This window comes from Heteronotia binoei, chromosome 21 (genome assembly GCF_032191835.1).
Source record: "Heteronotia binoei isolate CCM8104 ecotype False Entrance Well chromosome 21, APGP_CSIRO_Hbin_v1, whole genome shotgun sequence".
Lineage (NCBI taxonomy): Eukaryota > Metazoa > Chordata > Lepidosauria > Squamata > Gekkonidae > Heteronotia > Heteronotia binoei.
Window position 1 is genome coordinate 151,383,108 of NC_083243.1, and position 20,755 is coordinate 151,403,862.

Genomic DNA, 20,755 nt, shown 5'->3' on the forward strand with positions numbered 1-20,755 from the left:
ACTGTAGAACAAAATAGGAGTCAATTGCACCTTTAAGACCAACTTAGTTTTATTCAGAACGCAAGCTTTCGTGTGCATGCAACACTTCTTCAGACGAGGAATGAGGTACAGTAAGCAGAGCCACATATAGCTGGTGGGGTTTGGTATGCCAAGTGGTACAAAGTTAAAAACCAATAGCAGAATAGTAAAATTAACAAATTTAGAAAAACTTTGATCTGGGTTGAATTAGCGTGGGAAACCATAAAACAGTGACATGTCAGAATGTGAGAATGCCTGTTAATTATTCTATTGCAAATAAACCTGGGTCAAAAAGAAGGCATTTCTTTCCCATGTAAAATGCATGGCGATTTTCAGCTTTTTCTTCAAAATGATGGCTTTTTGGCAAAGAACTGTCAAGTAGAAGTATCCTAAAAAATAAGAAAATTGTTGCTCTCAAAGACAGCATAAAAGATTTTGGTGGGTCACAGGAGAGAGGAGGTATAACAGCTGAAAGCGGAGGGCTTCAGACTGTTGGTCAGTTTGGTTTTGTCTGAGATGTTCTTGAACATTGTGTGAAATGTTAAAGAAATAACGCTATTGTTCAATGATGCTATGTATTTATAAATATTACATATTTAGAGTAAAATATAAGATATCGTGAAATATAAGATGATTCTGTGTTAATTTGAACTTCTTGTATTTTATTTTGATGAAAGGGGAAATAGCATGTAATTACTTGCATCTGGGTCTCAAAAAGTATGTTTAAAAGACATACTTCAAAAGACAAACTTCTCCCTTCAAAAAGTTTAAGAGCCACTGGTTTGCTGGATCCAGCATTTCATAAAAGTGCATTAGGTTGAAATTCCTCTGAGATTTCAGTCCAATTTATTATAATGGGCTCATTTTGGATCCAGAGCTCAGTTTTTCCAGGACCCATTTCCATATTTAGCTATGCAGTAGAAAAGTGGGCTTGTCATTACATAAGTGGAAGTTGCATGGAAGCAGTGTAGATCCCAGTGCTTCCTTGCATCAGTGGCTTACTTCAGATGGAGATGTCTGTGACCATAAAGTCTCCACAGCACCACAGTCCCAGCAGTTTTAAGTTAAGTTTGGGAAAGAGGGATCTGGCATTAAGGCCTTTTTATTAAGAGCCAAAACAAAAAAGAAAACCTTCAGATGAAAATAGTGAAGTACAAAGCACAGAAGAGTACACAATATAAGTATGAAAAGGTCACCACCACCTGGAACCCACAAATGAGAAACTATGAGCATATTCCAACAATTTACAAAATTATGTGAAAATAGTGTTAATTTCCAGTGTTATAACAGTGCATCATACATCTACAATACATCTTCTTACTATGCCCATTGCATTTTATATATGTTCTAGAAATCTGTTTTTATGTTCTTCGTTGTCATATGTTTCTCCCCAAGGCAGTGTTTCCTTTGCTCTAAATAGATTAATTGCAGTACCTCAGATCAATCCTTACTGTCTTCTCAGGTAGTAATAGAAGACATTTCATCCACCAAGTATAATTGAAAATCTCAAGTTTGATACCAGATTTATTTTAAAAAAGAAAATTCAGTGTGAATACTGATAAATTTATTTGGCATTTCTGTGTTGTAGGATTTTAATTTTATTTTACATCCTATTTTGGCAGTCTAAAATCATGTGGTCCAGAAACTGTTCCACACTTTTTTTGGATGGGGAGATTCCCTTGGAAGAAAAATATTAATATGAAAAAGTATTCTAGATTTGACATAGAAGCAATTCCTATTACTTACTACTTGTAAGGAAAAAAAAGAGGGGGTGTCACTTTTTATGTTTAGAAATCATTATCATGGAAGGTTTACTATATTTGGGATTATATACAGTGTTTTCTGTAATCCCAAAACATGCGACCTTTTAGAAAAGGAAGTGTCCAGGAGCTAGACCACTGTACTTAAGCATATCAAGAAAGAGAGTTCTTTCCTAGGCACTTGAAACTCAGCTGGGATTGCTGCATACTATAAATAAATAGTATCAGAAACCTAAGTTGCTGTGTTTGTAATATGAAAACATTCCTTCCAACTGAGACAAACATAAAGGAACTCTGTTGGATCACCCAGTGATTTGACCTCCCTCCAATAAAGTGTAATATGAGGACATGCAAGGAAACTCATGGTCAGTTATGTTTTTACCTTGTGAGATGCTGAGGAGGCCTGGGATTGACTGCATTTCTGCTATGTTTTACACAGTCATTAAGACTTAAAGTTAGTTTTTGACTTATATTTTAAAGCCTCAATATTTTTTTATCTTGTAACTTTAATAACCCAGAATCCATCTACTATGGAACAGATTATGATTTACATTAAGGCTGCATAGCAATGATAAAAGGAGACTGTATATTTTTAAAAAAAGCTATCATGAAGGTAGAATGCCAGCAGGGGGGTGGGGGCTTTCCAGTGTTTTGCACTGAGTGTCACATGTATGACTATCTGCCCATAGGACAGAAGTCTTGAGTGTGTGCTCGATGCAAGGAGCTCCTGGTCCTCAGGGAACGAGTTCGTATCCTTCAGGCCAAGGTGGCGGACCTGGAGAAGCAGAGACAGTCAGTTAGGCACTCAGGGAAGACTCTCGGGGTTGTATTAGATGAGCCTCACTCTGAACATGGCAGCCCCATTGATGCCAGGGAGCATGAGGGTCGAGAGGGAACAGGGCACCAGGCTGAGGATAAGGGGAATGCGCCCTCAGAAGGGACCTCTTCTTTAATTGGTGAGTGGATATCCTTTCACACCAAGGAACCATCCCTCGGCAGGGAGAGAGGGGAGGTCTTGGTAGTTGGTGATTCGATCCTTAGGCAAGTAGACAGCTGGGTGGCAAAACCGCGTACTGACCGTATGGTGATTTGCCTGCCTGGTGCGAAAGTAGTACACATTATGTGTGTAGTAGATAGGCTGATAGTGCTGGGGAGGAGCCAATGATCGTGGTGCATGTTGGAACCAATGATGTGGGGAAATGCAGTCGTGAGGTCCTGGAGGAAAAATTTAGGCTGCTAGGCAGGAGACTTAAGGCCAGGACCTCCAAGGTAGCCTTCTCAGAAGTGCTACCTGTTCCACGTGCAGGGCAGGAGAGACAGGCACAAATTAGAAGTCTCAATGTGTGGATTAGACGATGGTATAGGGAGGAAGGGTTTAAGTTTGTTAGGCACTGGGATGCTCTCTGGAACAAGCGGGAGATGTACAAAAGAGACCGTCTCCACTTGTCCCCAGATGGAACCAGCCTGCTGGTGCTTAAAATAAAAAAGGTGGCAGAGCAGTTTTTAAACTAAATCTTAGGGGAAAGCCGACAGGAGATGAAATGTCTCTGGTTCAGGAGGACTCGTCTCATAGAGATGAAGGGTTAGCTGTTACTTTTCTACCGGGTAATGGATCAGAGTTGTCCACTGAAATGGTGACAAACAGTATGGACTATCTGCCAAAGTCTCGAGGCGGCAGGAGGAAGGTTGCAGGCCTAGCTTGCCTGGGAAATTATAGATGTTTGTATGCAAATGCTAGAAGTGTTCGAAGTAAAATTGGTGAGTTGGAATGTTTAGTGTTGGGGGAAAACATAGACATTGTGGGAATTTCAGAAACTTGGTGCAATGAGGAGAATTAGTGGGACAGTGTGATTCCTGGATATAAGTTATATTGGAAGGATAGGGAGGGAAGAATTGGAGGTGGGGTGGCTCTGTATGTCATAGAGGGTATACAGTCCAGTAAGACTGAGGTCAGAGAATTAGATTCCTTTCTAGAAATGCTTTGGGTTGAAATAGAGGGCCCAAAAGGAAATTTAACTATGGAAGTTTATCGCCAACCAAATCAAAAGATAAAGGATGATTATAATATGATGGAAGGATTAAAGACAGTGGCTAAACGTAAAAACTGTGTCATAATAGGTGGTTTTAACTACCCGCAGATTGATTGGGCCAATATGTGTTCTGGTCGAGAGAAAGGGATTGAGTTTCTTGATGCTCTCATTGACTGTGCTATGGAGCAGATGGCCTCAGAACCTACCAGGGGTGGGGCGATCCTGGATTTGGTCCTAAGTAATGCCCAAGACTTGATGAGAGATGTAAAAATGATCGCACCACTTGGGAGCAGTGACCATAGCGTTATTGATTTCACCATTTGCATAAATAGAGAGTTGCGCCAAAAGACCAGCACAACCACTTTTAACTTTAAAAGGGGTAAATTTTCTGAGATGAGGAGGCATGTGAAGAGGAAACGGAAAGGAAAGGTAAATACAGTCAAAACCCTTGGGGAAGCTTGGAGGCTATTTAAAACTACAATCCTAGAAGCTCAGATAAAATATATACCACAAGTTAGGAAAGGCACAAACAGGTACAAGAGAAGGCCTGCATTGTTAACAAACAAAGTAATGGAAGCTGTAAAAGGTAAGAAGGACTCCTTTAAGCGATGGAAAGCTAGTCCAAGTGAGATTAATAAAAGGGAACACAGGCTGTGGCAAATCAAATGCAAGACTGTGATCAGGCAGGCAAAAAGGGACCATGAGGAGCATATTGCAAAAAACATAAAGACCAACAATAAATATTTCTTCAAATATATTAGAAGCAGGAAACCAGCCAGGGAGGCAGTGGGGCCCTTGGATGACCATGGGGTAAAAGAATTACTGAAGGAGGACAGGGAAATGACTGAGAAGCTGAATGCATTTTTTGCCTCCGTCTTTGCTGTGGAAGACAAGAAGTGTTTGCCCGCTCCAGAACCACTAATTTTGGAAGGGTTGTTGAAAGACCTGAGTCAGATTGAGGTGACAAGAGAGGAGGTCCTACAACTGATAGACAAATTAAAAACTAATAAGTCACCAGGTCTGGATGGCATACATCCAAGAGTTCTGAAAGAACTCGAAGTTGAACTTGTGGATCTTCTGACAAAAATATGTAATCTTTCATTGAAATCTGCCTCCGTTCCTGAGGACTGGAAGGTAGCAAATGTCACCCCCATCTTTAAAAAGGGTTCCAGAGGAGATCCGGGAAATTACAGGCCAGTCAGTCTGACTTCAATACCGGGAAAGTTGGTAGAAACCATTATCAAGGACAGAATGAGTAGGCACTTTGATGAACACAGGTTATTGAGGAAGACTCAGCATGGGTTCTGTAAGGAAAGATCTTGCCTCACTAACCTGTTACAGTTCTTTGAGGGGGTGAACAAACGTGGACAAAGGAGACCCAATAGATGTTGTTTACCTTGACTTCCAGAAAGCTTTTGATAAAGTTCCTCATCAAAGGCTCCTTAGAAAGCTCGAGAGTCATGGAGTAAAAGGACAGGTCCTCTTGTGGATCAAAAACTGGCTAATTAATAGGAAGCAGAGAGTGAGTATAAATGGGCAGTCTTCACAGTGGAGGACAGTAAGCAGTGGGGTGCCGCAGGGCTCAGTACTGGGTCCCATGCTCTTTAACTTGTTCATAAATGATTTGGAGTTGGGAGTGAGCAGTGAAGTTGCCAAGTTTGCAGATGACACTAAATTGTTCAGGGTGGTGTGAACCAGAGAGGATTGTGAGGCACTCCAAAGGGATCTGTTGAGGCTGGGTGAGTGGGCGTCAACGTAGCAGATGAGGTTCAATGTGGCCAAGTGCAAAGTAATGTACATTGGGGCCAAGAATCTCAGCTACAAATACAAGTTGATGGGGTGTTCTGGCAGAGACTGACCAAGAGAGAGATCTTGGGGTCATGGTAGATAACTCACTGAAAATGTCAAGACAGTGTGCGATTGCAATAAAAAAGGCCAACGCCATGCTGGGAATTATTAGGAAGGGAACTGAAAACAAATCAGCCAGTATCATAAAGCCCCTGTATAAATCAATGGTGTTGTCTCATTTGGAATACTGTGTGCAATTCTGGTCACCGCACCTCAAAAAGGATATTATAGCATTGGAAAAAGTGCAGAAAAGGGCAACTAGAGTGATTAAAGGGTTGGAACACTTTCCCTATGAAGAAAGGTTAAAACGCTTGGGGCTCTTTAGCTTGGAGAAACATTGACTGCGGGGTGACATGGTAGAGGTTTAAAAGATAATGCATGGGATGGAGAAAGTAGAGAAAGAAGTACTTTTCTCCCTTTCTCACAATACAAGAACTTGTGGGCATTCAATGAAATTGCTTTACAGAGGAAAATAAAATGAAATAAATATATTTCTATTTTCATATACTATACCCCAGTTTACTTTAAAAGCTATATTAGATTAAAACTAATGGTTCTGTAATTTCAAATAATATTTCTAATATAATTTCAAGTACTGCTTCCTTCTAAATTGAACTATATTAGTTTTTAGGAGATTTTAAAATACCTTAAACTATAATTGCAAAAAACAGATAAAATATATCAGTAAGACGTTTTAACAAAATAAGCATCTATAAAATATTGAGTATATTGACAAGTAAAGATAACTCTGACAAATCAACAACAATATTTCAGTCACTTCTTACAGACCAGACCCAGTTTGATAGTTGCTTATATCTGCTCTCTTCAACCTTGATCTAAGGCATAATAGGTTTTCCATTTCTCCTCAAATTCTTTAATTTTTTGTATTTATATAGGTTGTTAGTCTTGCCATTATAACATGTTCTGTCATTTTGACTTTCCAGTTCTCGCAATTTGGATATTCTTCTGCTTTCTCTTTTGCTGCCACTGCTTTGGCTGCAGTAAACATATCTATAATAATAATTTCCCTATGGTGGTTGCCAAAAGGAGCTCTCCCATTGGCTTATGGGCGCAGTCCATGCACTCAACAAATAATTGGCCCACCATGGTTTATTCAGAAGAAGAAGAAGATATTGGCTTTATATCCCGCCCTTCACTCTGAATCTCAGAGTCTCAGAGCAATCACAATCTCTTTTTACCTTTCTCCCCCACAACAAACACCCTGTGAGGTAGGTGGGGCTGACAGAGCTCTCATAGAAGCTGCCCTTTCAAGGACAACTCCTACAGAGCTATGGCTGACCCAAGGCCATTCCATCAGCTGCAAGTGGAGTGAGGAATCAAACCCAGTTTCCCCAGATAAGAGTCTGAGCACTTAACCACTACACCAAACTGGCTTTCAGTGTGTGAGACAACCTCCCCCCCCCCAAATCCTGGAAATATCATTTATTGGCATCATGAGGCCAACTTTAACATACAAAGCCAACCTGAGTCTTTTTGAGAAAAGCAGAGTATAAAGTTATTCTTTATTATGGCTACATTCTTTAAAATTACTAAAAGTACTAGGAAACTGAAAATAATGATGGTAGTACTGGGAAGGTGTCTCTAATAACACATTTCTCTCTTCAGAAATTGTTTTTTAAAATAAGTCTAGTACATTTTTTATCTTGCCTGCCCACCGAGGAGCTCACAGGAGCCCTGTGAAGCAGACAAGGCAGGGTAAATAGTTTGCCCAAAGTCACTCAGTGAGATCCCTGACCAACTGAAATTTGAATCCAGTTCCAACATCCTAACCACTACACAACACTTGTTATTTTATTCTCCTTTCCCTCTCACTTTTTTAAAAAGTTTCTCTTTGTTCTTTATTGATACCTCCATGAGAAATGTCCCTCCTGTCTGAAACATGTTATTATATTGACTACTGAAGGAATGTATGATTAAATAGCAAGTCTCAGCAAGAGCCTATAATGGTAATTTAAGGTTGCATGCTCATTCTGCTTATTTAAAGAATTTAAGAGAAAATATGAGAATGTGATTAAAAATAAACTCTCACAACTTTATTTTTAGATACAAAATTTAGCTTAGTACACTCTACGTGTGAGTGGCGCTATGATGTTTGTACAAGTCCTTGTTTCAAGACATGCAGAGATCCTTTGGCAGAACACTGTCAGACTGTACCCAAGTAAGTATGTGTGTATACATATATATTTAGCTTTAATATATTTTCCCATTTGCAAAGCTGCATTTTACTTACTTACCATTTATTAGTATCACACCCATTTCTGTGGCTCAAGAGGAATTATACAGGTATTTATAATGTTGTATTATAAACCACAAAAAGACAGAGGTATGGATTCTTTCTTTCAGTCTGAATTAGGTTCATGAAGTGGATGGGTGTCTGCAAAGCTGCATCCTTGTTTGTACCCACACTTTAGCTGAAGGAGCTCCCTCTCCCCATTTTATTACACTTTGTATGCCACCTTAACCAAAAGGCATAGATCATCCTGCAGGTGAGTTAAAGAGGTAGGGAGCCGAGTGATGGTGCCTTATATAACCTTCTTCTGCACTCCCCTTCCCCCTGCTGTTCGTGCACCAGGCTAGTCATGTCACTGGCCGCCAGCTCCCTTCTGTGGGCTACGAACAAACTTCACTCCTTTATACTCACTCTTTTCAGAGGACAGAATTGATTGCATTCCTTCTCTTCCTCCTTCCCTTGCCCAGCTAATACACACATCAGGAACTTAGCAAATAAAATCATTTTTCTGAAACATAATCTTTTACTGTGTAAAAAGGAAATGAAATAAAGTGAGCTTTCTCCTACTGCACTGAGTACAGTTGTATTGGAAGAAGCTGCCAGACCATAGCTACAGTAGTAAGGATACCCAGTAGCAAGGTGATGTCCTTGAATTACTCAGGCATGCTGTAAAAAAGTATCTTCTGTAACTTCCCATATTAAAGAGATCCTAAGGTTATCAGTGATGAATTGGGCTCTGTTCACAGTCCTGCTAACGTAACTGCTTAATAATTGGCATTGACCTCAGAGAGTTAGAATGTCATCCTTAATGTCCACTGTTCTTGATCCCATTCTTTACATAATAGTGCCTCTTGATTTTCCATGCAGAAGAGCCATGAGAGGTTGTTTGCCAATAAACAAGCAACACAATTTTGTTCAAGTATGTAATAGGTTTTTTGCCAGTTCCAAATGGAAATAGTCAACTTTATACAAGTTTATGCATTTGTTCCAAAGGTTATGTTACGTTGTGCATGAATTAGTTCAATTTAGCAGAATGGGAAACTAGACCAGCCACAGTGTGAGCTAATGAGAGGAATAGTAATAATGCTGAGGCTCTTGTATCTAAAATGATTTACAAATTAGTCCTGTAATTGCTAAACAACTTAAAATACCTTGATTTGAAAATGAAGCCAGATTAAATGCAAATATACCTGGTGAAGCAGCTTGTGGTTGGACTGAAAGAGTACTTTTTGGTGTTTTGTTTTAACATACTATATGGTGCAATCTGATTTTTTTTTTCTTAGAGTGGAAGGATGTGTACCCATGTGTCCATTATATATGGTTTTGGATGAAGTCACTCAACGATGTGTCTATTTTGAAGACTGTATGTACAGCACAGTTTGTATTCTTATGCTCTGGAAAAGGGAAGTTGTTTGTTTATATGCAGGGTAGTTCTGTATCCCACATTTCTCCCAGCATTGTCGGGATCCAAGATGGGAAGCAACAAGAAATACTGTACAAAATTAAAATTCTGTTATAATAATTAGAATGTATCATATAAAAATTTCAGAGCTCACATCCAGAACCTTCAACCTGCCCTGTAAGTTTCTTAAATAGCTGTTTTATATCCTCACTATATCCTCACTAGTTTTATATCCATTCTGGAAGGCTGTTCCATAGCTATAAGGAGCAGCAAAAAAAATTCTTGTGCTATGATGGAACAGATATGTTACCATTGAGGATAACAGAAGCACCTCTTCTGTTATATATTGGTCCCCAAAATGTTTCTTTAACACATCTATATCCAAGGAAATCAGTGTTATCCTTTTTATCTTCATTATAAATCAATGAAATAGATTAGAGAGATGTCACTCAGTGAGTTTCAGGATTGAACAAAAACATATTTGACTTAGGTTTAACATACTATCTTATATTTAGCACTGATCTTTAGATATCTATGGAAATATGTGTTGTACAGGAAAGGATATTCTGGCACCCTTTTATTTGGTGAAGTGATGGGGAAGGGGTGGAGTTTTTTAGTGGTTGCCAGGAAAGGAGAGTCAGCTCAGTGCTAAAAATGAATTTCTTCATTAAATATGTAGTCACAAATAACCCTTATAGCACACATTTATGAAATAAAATTGTTACATCTTCAGGAAACAACAGATGTTTTTGTCTTATTTTAGGTATAGAGCCTACAACAAAAATTCATTTTCTACCATCAACTTCAAAGACACTCACATTTTTACATACATCTTCAGTGGCTCTGCATGCTTCAGAAGCAGCTTTGAGTAAAGAGAGAACCACATCTCCAAGGCCCATATCAAAGGACAGAGAAACAACGGATGTATCAAAGTGGCAATTCAGTTCAACAAAGGAAAGAACTAAGTTTTCTACAGTTTTGTTACCAGCTACTACATTTGTAGCCACCTCTGCAGTACCAAATGTTTCAGAACATTCCACTCTGCATACAAGTACAGCTTTGTTACCCCCAAAATCTAGTCTCCCTTCTGTTGAAGTTCCTGTGTCTCCTACTGCCATTACAAGTCCATTGCCAGATAAACAGACAAGTAGTACAACAATCATAGCAACCCCTTCAACATCCATAATTACTGGAACAGATAGCAAAAACATTTCTACTGTAAGTACTATTAGGATTCCATCAATTATTACAGACAGTGAATCACCAGTCACAACTGCAGCAGTATCCAAAACTAAAGTAATAGGCACTCCAAGCTACCCTACAGAGCAGAAGCAAGCAAAACCTGAAAAAATTACAGAAAGTGCAGCTTATTCCATAGCAACATCAATAACAGAAGTAACAAGTAAGTTCTTTACTAAAACAACCACAATGATGCCTTTGGAAATCTCATCATATTTATCCAAAATAAATAGAACAACAACTGCAGACAAAACAAAACTTGGCATAAGTCAACCTCCTATATTGGCTGCCAATGTCACCATAACTTCATTTGCTCCCTTATTTACCACTTTATCAGCACTAAAGCCAGTTCCTTCTGAAACAACAAAAACAACAGTAGTTTTAACTAAGGAAGGAATTAAAACCACAGTTATTCCTGTACCTACTCAGTTTCCTATTACAGTACAAACTGCTTCAATCTCTTCAACAGCTAAAAAAGAAATGGCACAAGTAGCAAGAAGTTCATCTACCCATCCCTCAAGTTCTCCATATTCAACTACAACCTCAAAACCTGATATTCTTTCTACCAAATTCCCTGGAATTTTTCAAACTGGGATAATTGAATATTTCCCACCGATACAGCCAAATCAGACAGAAAGTGTGACTACTTTAGGAACCCAATATCCTGCTACAACTCACATCATAAGAGCAACACCTCCCTTCACAAAAGTAGTCTCTAAAACAACGTTTTTTTCAGAATTCCCAAAGCTTATTTCAGTGTCCCAGAAAACATCTACAGAATACAAAGAACCTTTGTTCTTGAAAACTACAAAGATGAGTGCTGTACCACAGCCTGTCAGCGTGACAAAATCTGATTTCACAAAAGAATTCACAGACATGGCTGTAACAGTTCCACTAGTAACTAAAAAAATTGAACCAGTTCAAACAACTGAATATTCATTTTCTCTGCATGCTATGACAACAGGTCTTGGCACAAGGCAAAAAGAAGAAATCACTAGTATACCCATAATAGAGCCTACTACTTTGATTCCAACTAGTTTAGTACCTCCATTGCCTGAATCCCATGTTACAGTGGTTGCTACACAACATCCAGTAACAACAAAAACTACATCCTTTCTTTCAGTATTGCCTCTTACAACAGAGTTACGACGCATAGTAACCTCAAAATCAACTCCGAAATTGACAGTAGAGGCAGCTTTAAGTGACACTGGTGCTACTTTATTCCCATATTCTGAATTCAGCAGCCACTTAGCAACTGTCAAAGAAGTAGCATCAACTAAAGGAATATCGACTTTATCTACCTCTGCTGCTTTTCCTCTGGCATCCCTCTCTACCTCACTATACCTGGCAGAGACGGCAGTTTCTCCACATACTTTAACACAAAAAATGCCTGAAATTCCACACACATCAAAACAGCCAATTGAGACAAAAATATTATCCACAACTCCAGAAGCTACACATTCTGTTCCTATTTCTCCAATGGAAAGGGGTTCTTCCCATGTGAAAGAAGAATTCTCTGTTCCATTTTTTATGACCAAAACAACTGGGAGGCATGGTTTTTCACCAGCTTCTAAAGCTTATTTAATAACCAGAGGTACCACTACAGTCTATCACTTTCCACCTGAAGTAGCAAAAACAAGTATCCACCCCACAAGCACTTTTAGCACAACTGAGTCAGCAATCAAAGTTGCAACATCCTTCCCTTTCCAGAGTACTTCAGAACCAGTGGTTGCTCCTTCAGCTGTTTCAGTATTTACAACAAAAGTTCCTTTAACAAGTAAAAAAGAAATACCACAGACTCCAAAAGCTGATACGGGTCTAAAGACAACTTTACTTACATCTACCAGACAGGCTACTGATTTGACTTCCAGCAAAAGACCCCTGTTTACCACATCTAAAGTTACTGCAACACTGTTGCCGTTAACTACAATAAAGGAGGGAGCAGTGGACTTGATTCCTACTGAAAAGTCAGAAATTGGCTCATCTACTACAAAGCAAGCATTAACTCTCAAAGAGTTTACCCCTTTATCAGAGTCAACAACATCTTCATTTTTTACAGTGGAAGCTCCAGAAACTCTAGCTGTGAGTCAGATGGAGTCACAGGAGGGGGCATTTTTAACTCCAGTAGCATCAACAGCAATCACATCATTGGGCAAGAGTGCCACAGAGATTTCACCTTTATCCAAACAAGTGCCACTTCCTACTATTTCCTATAGTTCAGCATTCCCTGCACTTAGTGTGACACTAGCTACCCCACATTTTACAACTGAATCAGCATCTCTGGAAATAAGTGGTCTCACAACACAGAGTGTCACAAAATCATTAGCAGAGAAAACAGCAGGGATAAGAGAACCTGTTCCAACATCCTTGTTGTCAATATCTTCTGTTGCTTTAGAAACCAAAACTGTTACAGAGCTTCCTGAACTGTATTTGCCCACTAAACCGTCACCTTCCTTTTCTTCCTTTGGTTCTACTATCCTAACCACAACATTTGAGACACCATCTGCAGTAGAGGTGCTCACATCTTCAACAAGCTTATTACCAGTTCTAGTTTTTCCAAATGCTACAGTTGCCACATCCATTCCCACTTATTTATCTGCCATGCCAGTATCTGAGTCTACTGCAGAACATTCTGTGGAATTAGCAACAGTTGAAGCAGTTTCTGCAGTCAGAGCATCTGTTTTTATGCCATCTAGAGAAAAAGTGACATTACCAACATGTATTGTAAGTAACAGTGGGTATTGTAAGTAACTTTTAAGTGGCCCTTTCTGGCACCTAACCTCCCCCCCCTTTCCATCTGTAATGGTTGAAGAAATTCTGTTTCACTGTATCTGAAGAAGTGTGCTTGCACACAGAAGCTTATACCTTGTATAAAACTTTGTTGGTCTTAAATGTGCCAGTGGACTCAAACTTCATTCTGTAAGTAACAGTTATCTTGTCTAAAGAAGGGCATAGAATGCGAAAATGGTGGTTTGTTTCATTTTGTGGTGCTTTGGTTTGCCCAAATCAGTGGTTTGTTTAATTTTTTAAAAAAATTCTGAACAAATTGTGGTTTGTTGGTTCAGGAGGGCTAGAAAGTGCCAGCACGCCACAAACATGTCCAGTGTGATGACATTACCTGGAAGTGATGCCTTCATGCCAGGCATGTTTTCTGAGGCAATGTGCCTGGCGCAATAGTGTCACTTCCAGGTGACATCATGCCAGGCACATCACAGCATGCTAGGAGGATCTCCCGCTGATAACAACACATCCAAACTGCCGAAAAACCAAGCTGCTTCATTTTGTAAATTGTGCATAGCATGAGTACCTGAACTGATTCTGAACAAACCACAAATCAGCTATTTTAGGCACAAATCATGATTCGTACTTTGATTCGTGCCCATCTTGATGGGCCCATCATGTCCCAGTCATATGAGTGTTTTCTCTTTGTATGAAGACACTTGGACCCATTATGTGGCAGGTGTATACAAATTTAGGTGTTTCTCTAACCTATAAAAACCTGAAATGTAATGCTAGAAGTCTGAAAGGGATTATTTGTCTACATCGAAGGACTTGTTATTTGTCTACATATTTATTTGTCTACATCAGTTGAAGTTTACCTAATCAAAGTCGCTATCCCTGCAGAATGAGCTAAGAAAGAAACAGTTTTCAGAAGCACCATATGTCATGATTGTTCTGGTGTGTATCTCTGAAATTATATTACCCCAACTTGAAGCAGACATATTTTACATACATTTAAAATGTATGCTGTATGCAAGGCCTCTTCTGAATTTAGTGAGAAAATGAGTTTCATATCTGTAGTTACACTTTTACTTTTAAAAAACCCAGCTTGCATTCTGGTAAGACAAATGTGTGCCTCCAGGTATGATACTCACTTTCCCACTGGATATCTGCAGGTGGCTTTGCATATGTTGTATATTTATGTTAATACAGTATGTACCTTACTACAAATGATGAGACCACATAATTTCCAAAATTTACATTGGGGAAATAATCAGAGATTTGAAATACGTTAAAGAGTCAAGGAAAGCACAAAGAGTGATTTTATTTACTGTTTATGTTCTCTGTATACAAATCATTTACTTTGATTTTTCTTGTCAGTTTTTTTTAATAGACAAAATACCAGATAGTAGATAGTCATGTGTTGACACGAACAAGACTCTGAAAAGAAGGATGCAAATACTACTCATGCATACTGAGCTATGTCCTCAGTATAATAGCTATCAATTTGATAACCTATTCTACCACATGGTATTGTAACGTGTAAATGTTCTCCTTGACCAGATTCTTAATATGAGCCCCTTCTTGGTTTTTTTGTAAGCATTGTTTTATTGAATTTTGTTTTAATAATTAGTAACCTATGTTTTCTAAAATATTTCTTAGCCAATTTCAGAGAATGAATGCATAAAGCACATTTGTTTGAATGGACAACTGATCCAAGTTAACAGATCACAGAACTGTCCATACAATGCAACACAGCCTGCCTGTGGATTTCTAGGATTTGCTGTTCAAATTAATGGAGATAAATGCTGCCCCAAATGGGAATGTGCATGTAAGTCTTAATCATATAATACAGATTTTGCATTTGAGTTCACAAGCAGCCTAAAAGGTTTCTCTTAACAGGAACATATATGGTGAATTTAAATATGGGCTAGTAATTGCTTGCATGCCATAATTATGTACTCATAAAGTGTTAGTTTTGTTGAAATAAATAAGGTATACTTATTCTGTTTAGCTTTGTTGTTGCTTTTAAATTGGACTTGGCATCACAGCATTGAAATAGTAAGTGATGGAAGGAATAGGAAGAACTCAATTATGTTGAGTAATTTACGGCTTCTGTTACAGCAAATATTTGTTTTCAAAGACAAGTAAAAATTTAATCCCTTTATGGGCAGTTTCATTGGAATGGAATATGGAGCCCTTAAAGCTTGTTTAAATAAGAAGAGTAGAAAAGTATTTTTGCGGTAGAATGATTGCATTCATATATTTTATTTTGCAGCAGCTTGTTGCCAGTTTTACAAAATTAATTAAATTAGCAGGGGTCCTTATTTTGTTTAATCAGGTCGTTGCACACTCTTCTCTGATCTGAGCTATATCACCTTTGATGGGCACCATTTGGCTTTATTTAAGGAAGCATCCTATGTTATTGCCCAAACTTCTGATGAAACTATAAGCATCCATGTCTCTGTCTGCAGAAACATGCCTATGGTAATGTGTTTTTTTGTTTGTTTCTAGATAATGTCAGTGGGCATATATAACAGTAATTGCACTGCTGAGTGTAACTGTATACAGCATTTTCTGTAACAGCTGCTGTATATTGCTGCATATGCATGTTACTGGATCTGAGCCATATTTTAAATTCTGTAAACCTTAAATATGATATTTACCTAATGGTTTATTAATTTAGCTACATAGCTTTCTAACCTGTAGGTCTAACCTATATAGATGGGATCTACTCAAGTAGGTATTTTGTGGATTTTTGACTTTTAAGCCATTCTTCTCTTCATTCTCCTTTATTCTGCAAGTAACAGACAAAAATTGGCTGTTCAGTAGAGGAATGTTGCAAAGCTAATGTAATAATTGGTATAATTTCATGCAACATTTATCTTTATTTGGTATTGCTATTAAAGTCAATTATGTATTTAACTCTGGAATAAATTTATATTTTTGTTCCCATTCAGGGCATTTTAGCCTCTAATCAGCTGTGTCTGGCATCACTAAATTTAACATATTCATCTAACCAAATTATTGTTGACCATTTAAACAGAAAGGTAAAGTTTCATTCTTCTGATATAGTTTTAGTCAAAACTGACTTTTTCGGTTCCCATGATTTGCATGTACTTCAACAATATGGGTGTAGTAACTAACATTGCAATCCTAAACAGAGTTATAGTGTTCTAAATCCATTGGCATTAATGGGCTTAATAGGGGTGTTGCACTGTTCAGTTGCCAGCTGCTAAAAGAGACACATTTCAACAAGAAGATCCAATTAATTAACTGATTGATTGAATTTATCAACTGCCCTCCCCAGTAGAACCAGGCTCAGAGTGGTGTACAACATGACCATATAAGACATCAAATAAAGTCAGGTAAGACAATAAAAACATAGCAGTCTAACTAAAGACAGTGTTAAAATCCCAACAGTGCTGCTATCTCATGGGGGAAAGGGCAGGGAAGTGGGAGTGCCAAGACAGGACTGTCGCTGTCCTCAACTGAATGCCTAGTACAACATCTCTGCCTTACAAGCCCTGTGGAACTGTAGCACATCTTGCAGGGCACATGTGTTGTTCAGCAGAGAGTTCCACAAAGTTGGAGGCAGGACAGAGAAAGCCCTGGCTCTGGTTGAGGACACCAGACGTTTCTTGGGCCAAAGACCACCAATAAGTGGTCTGTCAAGCTTAATGCTCTTCTGGGAGTATACCAGGAGAGACAGTCCTGAAGGTACTTAGGTCCCTGACCATTAAGGGCCTTAAAAGTCAATATCAAAACCTTGAATCTGATCTGGTACTCCAACAGAAGCCAATGGTGCTCACACAGCACAAAATGGATATGTGCTGTGTGCATTGTCCCAGTAAGGAGCAGCACCACTGCATTCTGTTCCAGCTGGAGTTTCTGGGTCAGCCTCAAGGGTAGGCCCACATAGAGCAAGTTACAGTAATCTGATCTGGAGGTGACTGTTGCATGGATTACAGTGGCTAGATCAAGGTGTGACAGGTAGGGGGCCAGTTGCCTGACCTGGTGCAATGTGTGTGGCGGGGGACAGCATCACCAGTCTGGCAACGTTAGTAACCTGGGCCTCCATTGTTAAAGAGGTATCCAGTATCACACCCTGACTCCTGATGATGGGTGCTGGTCTCAAGGACACACCATCAAGAGCCGGAGCTGGCAATTCAAGCCGGAATCTCTCCACCCCAGCATCTCCACAGAACCACCATCTTATAATAATACTGTTTCAGCTGGCTCTGTTTTAACAATCTCACCACAGCCTCCAATCCCTTTGCCAGATTTTCTGGGGCAGTGTTTGGCCATCCACCTATCAGCCGATAAAGCTGGGTATCATCAGTGTATTGATGACATCCCAGCCTGAACCTCTGCACCAGCTGGGCCAGGGGGCACATATAGATATTTAATAGCATCAGGGAGAGGATTGCCCCTTGAGGAACCCCACATACTAGGGTATGTGGGCAATACCTTCTCTCCCAGCAGCACCCTCTGTCCCCAACTTTGGAGAAATGAGGTAAGCCACTGCAAGACTACTCCCCTAGCTCCTATGTCAGCAAGGCAGTGGTTCAGAAGGTCGTGATGAATCATGTTGAATGCTGCTGTGAGGTCCAACACCACCAGCAGCTCTGACCTATCTCAAGCCAGCTGTCTGTAGAGCTCATCTGTGATGGTAACCAAAACTGTCTGTGTCCCATGGCTGGGGTAGAAGCCGAACTGGAATGGGTCCAGGACTGATGTGATCTTCTTTATGGTCTATTTGCAGGCCTGCTCTGTACTTCCTCAACTTTAGATTTTCAGTGCGATTTTCTTCAGCTCCAGGGAGCAGGCATTGATTCAGGTGCTTCCTTACCACCTGCTAGCTGGACAGAATTTCTCCTCTCAATCACTTCAGCAATTTTGCTAGATTTTCTTTTCATTTTCTCCCAGATTGATTTAAAAAACAAAACAAAACCCTTCTCCTTCGTTTTTCATTTTTCTCCTCAGGTTTCCCCTCCACTTTTTCCCCTTCCTTCTTCTCATAAATTTTGTCTCCTAAGGGGTAGCATATGGAAGGAGCTCCATTTTTTAAGGGCTGCAGATTTTGCAGTGCTAAGATCCCTCCAACAGATTGTCACAACCACTGCCTTTTTTGTCTAGGAGTTTTGTCTAACAGAAAACCATTGCACAGACTCTTGCCCTCATTGTGTGAATTTCAGGTGCCAGGTGAATCCATACTACTATGATGCCTATCATCAGCTGGGCCAATGTTACTACACTGACTGCAGACCTTTTCATATTCATTGATTGGATCCCTACCTAACATACTGGTCTCGCTCTCCCTTACGAGAACGTAACTTTTATAATTGCCACACTCATGTACCATGTCAGGTCCCACCTTCCACTACGATGACCTGCCTGACTCCAGTGGATGCTGCATTGATACCAACTCTGGATTAGACCCTACCTGCACACAAAGCTGCACAACTGTCTGGACCTGATGATGCCAATTTTAATTCTCTGGATCCCTCCAACATCAAATTCAATGTCCTAGCCTCTGACCTTGAAGACTCTTTGGATCCTGATACTCCAGAAGACTCTGCAGATGATCCTGAGGCACCCATCTCACCACCAGAGCCTGACTACAATCTCTCGCCAACTGAGGGTACCAAATCTTACCTGTAGTTATTGTACCGCATGGCCTCCACTTCTGGGTATTCAGCTTACCCCGATGCCCCAACGGTCTCTGACATGGTCCACAACATCTTGCAGAGTAGTCTGCCTGCAACCTCCATTTTGCCTATGTTGGCAATTCATGTGGTCACTCTGAAGAAGGCATGGATAAAACCTGGATCCACTCCACCTGTCCACGAGAAATAAGAGGCGATGTACAAGGTTCAACCTGGTGAGACTAAGTTTCTCCACGTACATCCTGAACCAAATTCCACAATAGTACATTCCTCTTCAAAAACCAAAGACCATCTGTTGACCCCTTTGGACGGGGAAGGGTGCAAAATAGATGCAAGTGCCAAGAAAATCTATTCTCTGACTTCATTAGCAGCAAAGATGCAAACTTATATTTCTTACTTTACTGCCTGTGATCACAACATGCTAAAGAAACTTTCATCTCTTCTAGCCCAGCTATTGACAGATGCCCTGATCAAGTCCAATAGAGCTTTCTTGCACTTCTAAACTACATATCTCAACAGTTAAACACACGATTTCCTGTTTTTCCAGATCTGTGGCATTTTCAGTGACTTTCCATCAACATACATGGCTTTGATCCCACTGCTTTACAGCCTGACGTTAAGGGGAAGATTGAGAACCTGCCCTTTGATGGCAAAGTTTTATTTCCTTCCTCGACTGATGAAACCTTAAAATCTGTTGATGGTGGCCATAAGAGGACTAAGAACCTTGGACTTGTCCCTCCTCAATCACAGGGACACTCAAAACCTAAATATTGGAAACCATCTTACTATCAGCATCAGAGGTTACCTCCTCTTTTATCAGATAGCTGGAAGGATCATCAGCCTCCTACCAAACACTCATATCAGCCTCGCTGTAGGTGTTCTACTTCTAAGAAGCCACCTCAACAGCCTAAGATCATTTTGAAGACCAAGTGAGCCATAAATTAGCCATTCAATCTGCTATTACTCCTGCTGTAGGAAACAGGTTGCTCCCATTTGCCGCTTCTTAGGAGCTTATTACCACCGACACCTGTGTCTTCACCATCATTCAGATAGGCTATACAATAGAATTTTACTACAAACCACTTATCTTGCTCTTTGTTGTTACTCCTTCATCGCCTTTCCTTGTACGAGAGGTCCAAGAACTCTTGACCAAAGGTGCCATTGAACAAGTACTTGCCAGTCAATGTGGTCAGAGGTTTTACTCAAGGCACTTCATTTTCTTGAAGGCAAATGAGGGCCAGCAGCTCATCTTGGACTTATGGGGTTTAAACAAGTTCATCAAAAAGATCAAATTCTGCATGGTCACACTGCAAGCAATTCTACTGCTAGTTCTTCCCAACTCTTGGATGGCATCAATCTCAAAATGCCTACATCTATATCACTATGAGGCCCCAACATCCATTTTGCCATAGGATGACATCATTATCAGTACCGGGTGCTACCTTTTGGGATCTGCACAGCTCCCAGAATCTTTACAAAATGTATGGTGGTCGTGGGGGCAAATCTCAGAACCAAAGCCATCAACATATATCTTTACATAGACAATTGGCTTTTTGTGACTTGCTCTCCACAGCAGCTTTGCTCCGACCTTGCGACTGCACTGCTTCTCTTAGAGGCCCTGGGTCTTTGTGTCAGTCATCAAAAATCATGCTTTGTTCCAACCCAGGCTTTGCAATTCATCAGGGTTTTGTATGGACATGATCCAGCACAAAGCTTTCATCCTGATGAACAGGGCTGTGACTATTCAGACATTAGCACTGACTGCCATTAAACTGCCAGTACAAAGAGTAGTGGTCATCCAGTAATTACTGGATCTC

At 39.9% G+C, this 20,755-nt stretch overlaps 1 protein-coding gene across 1 annotated transcript in view; it reads left to right on the forward strand.

Annotated features, from left to right (window-relative positions):
• OTOG (otogelin) overlaps nt 1-20,755 on the forward strand; it is a 232,290-nt gene that overhangs the window by 143,638 nt on the left and 67,897 nt on the right. The window contains exons 34-39 of the mRNA XM_060262032.1: nt 7,721-7,835; nt 9,191-9,270; nt 10,073-13,272; nt 14,932-15,100; nt 15,611-15,756; nt 16,230-16,319. Of these exons, the coding sequence (XP_060118015.1) occupies nt 7,721-7,835; nt 9,191-9,270; nt 10,073-13,272; nt 14,932-15,100; nt 15,611-15,756; nt 16,230-16,319 (3,800 nt within the window). The remainder of the gene's footprint in view (nt 1-7,720; nt 7,836-9,190; nt 9,271-10,072; nt 13,273-14,931; nt 15,101-15,610; nt 15,757-16,229; nt 16,320-20,755) is intronic.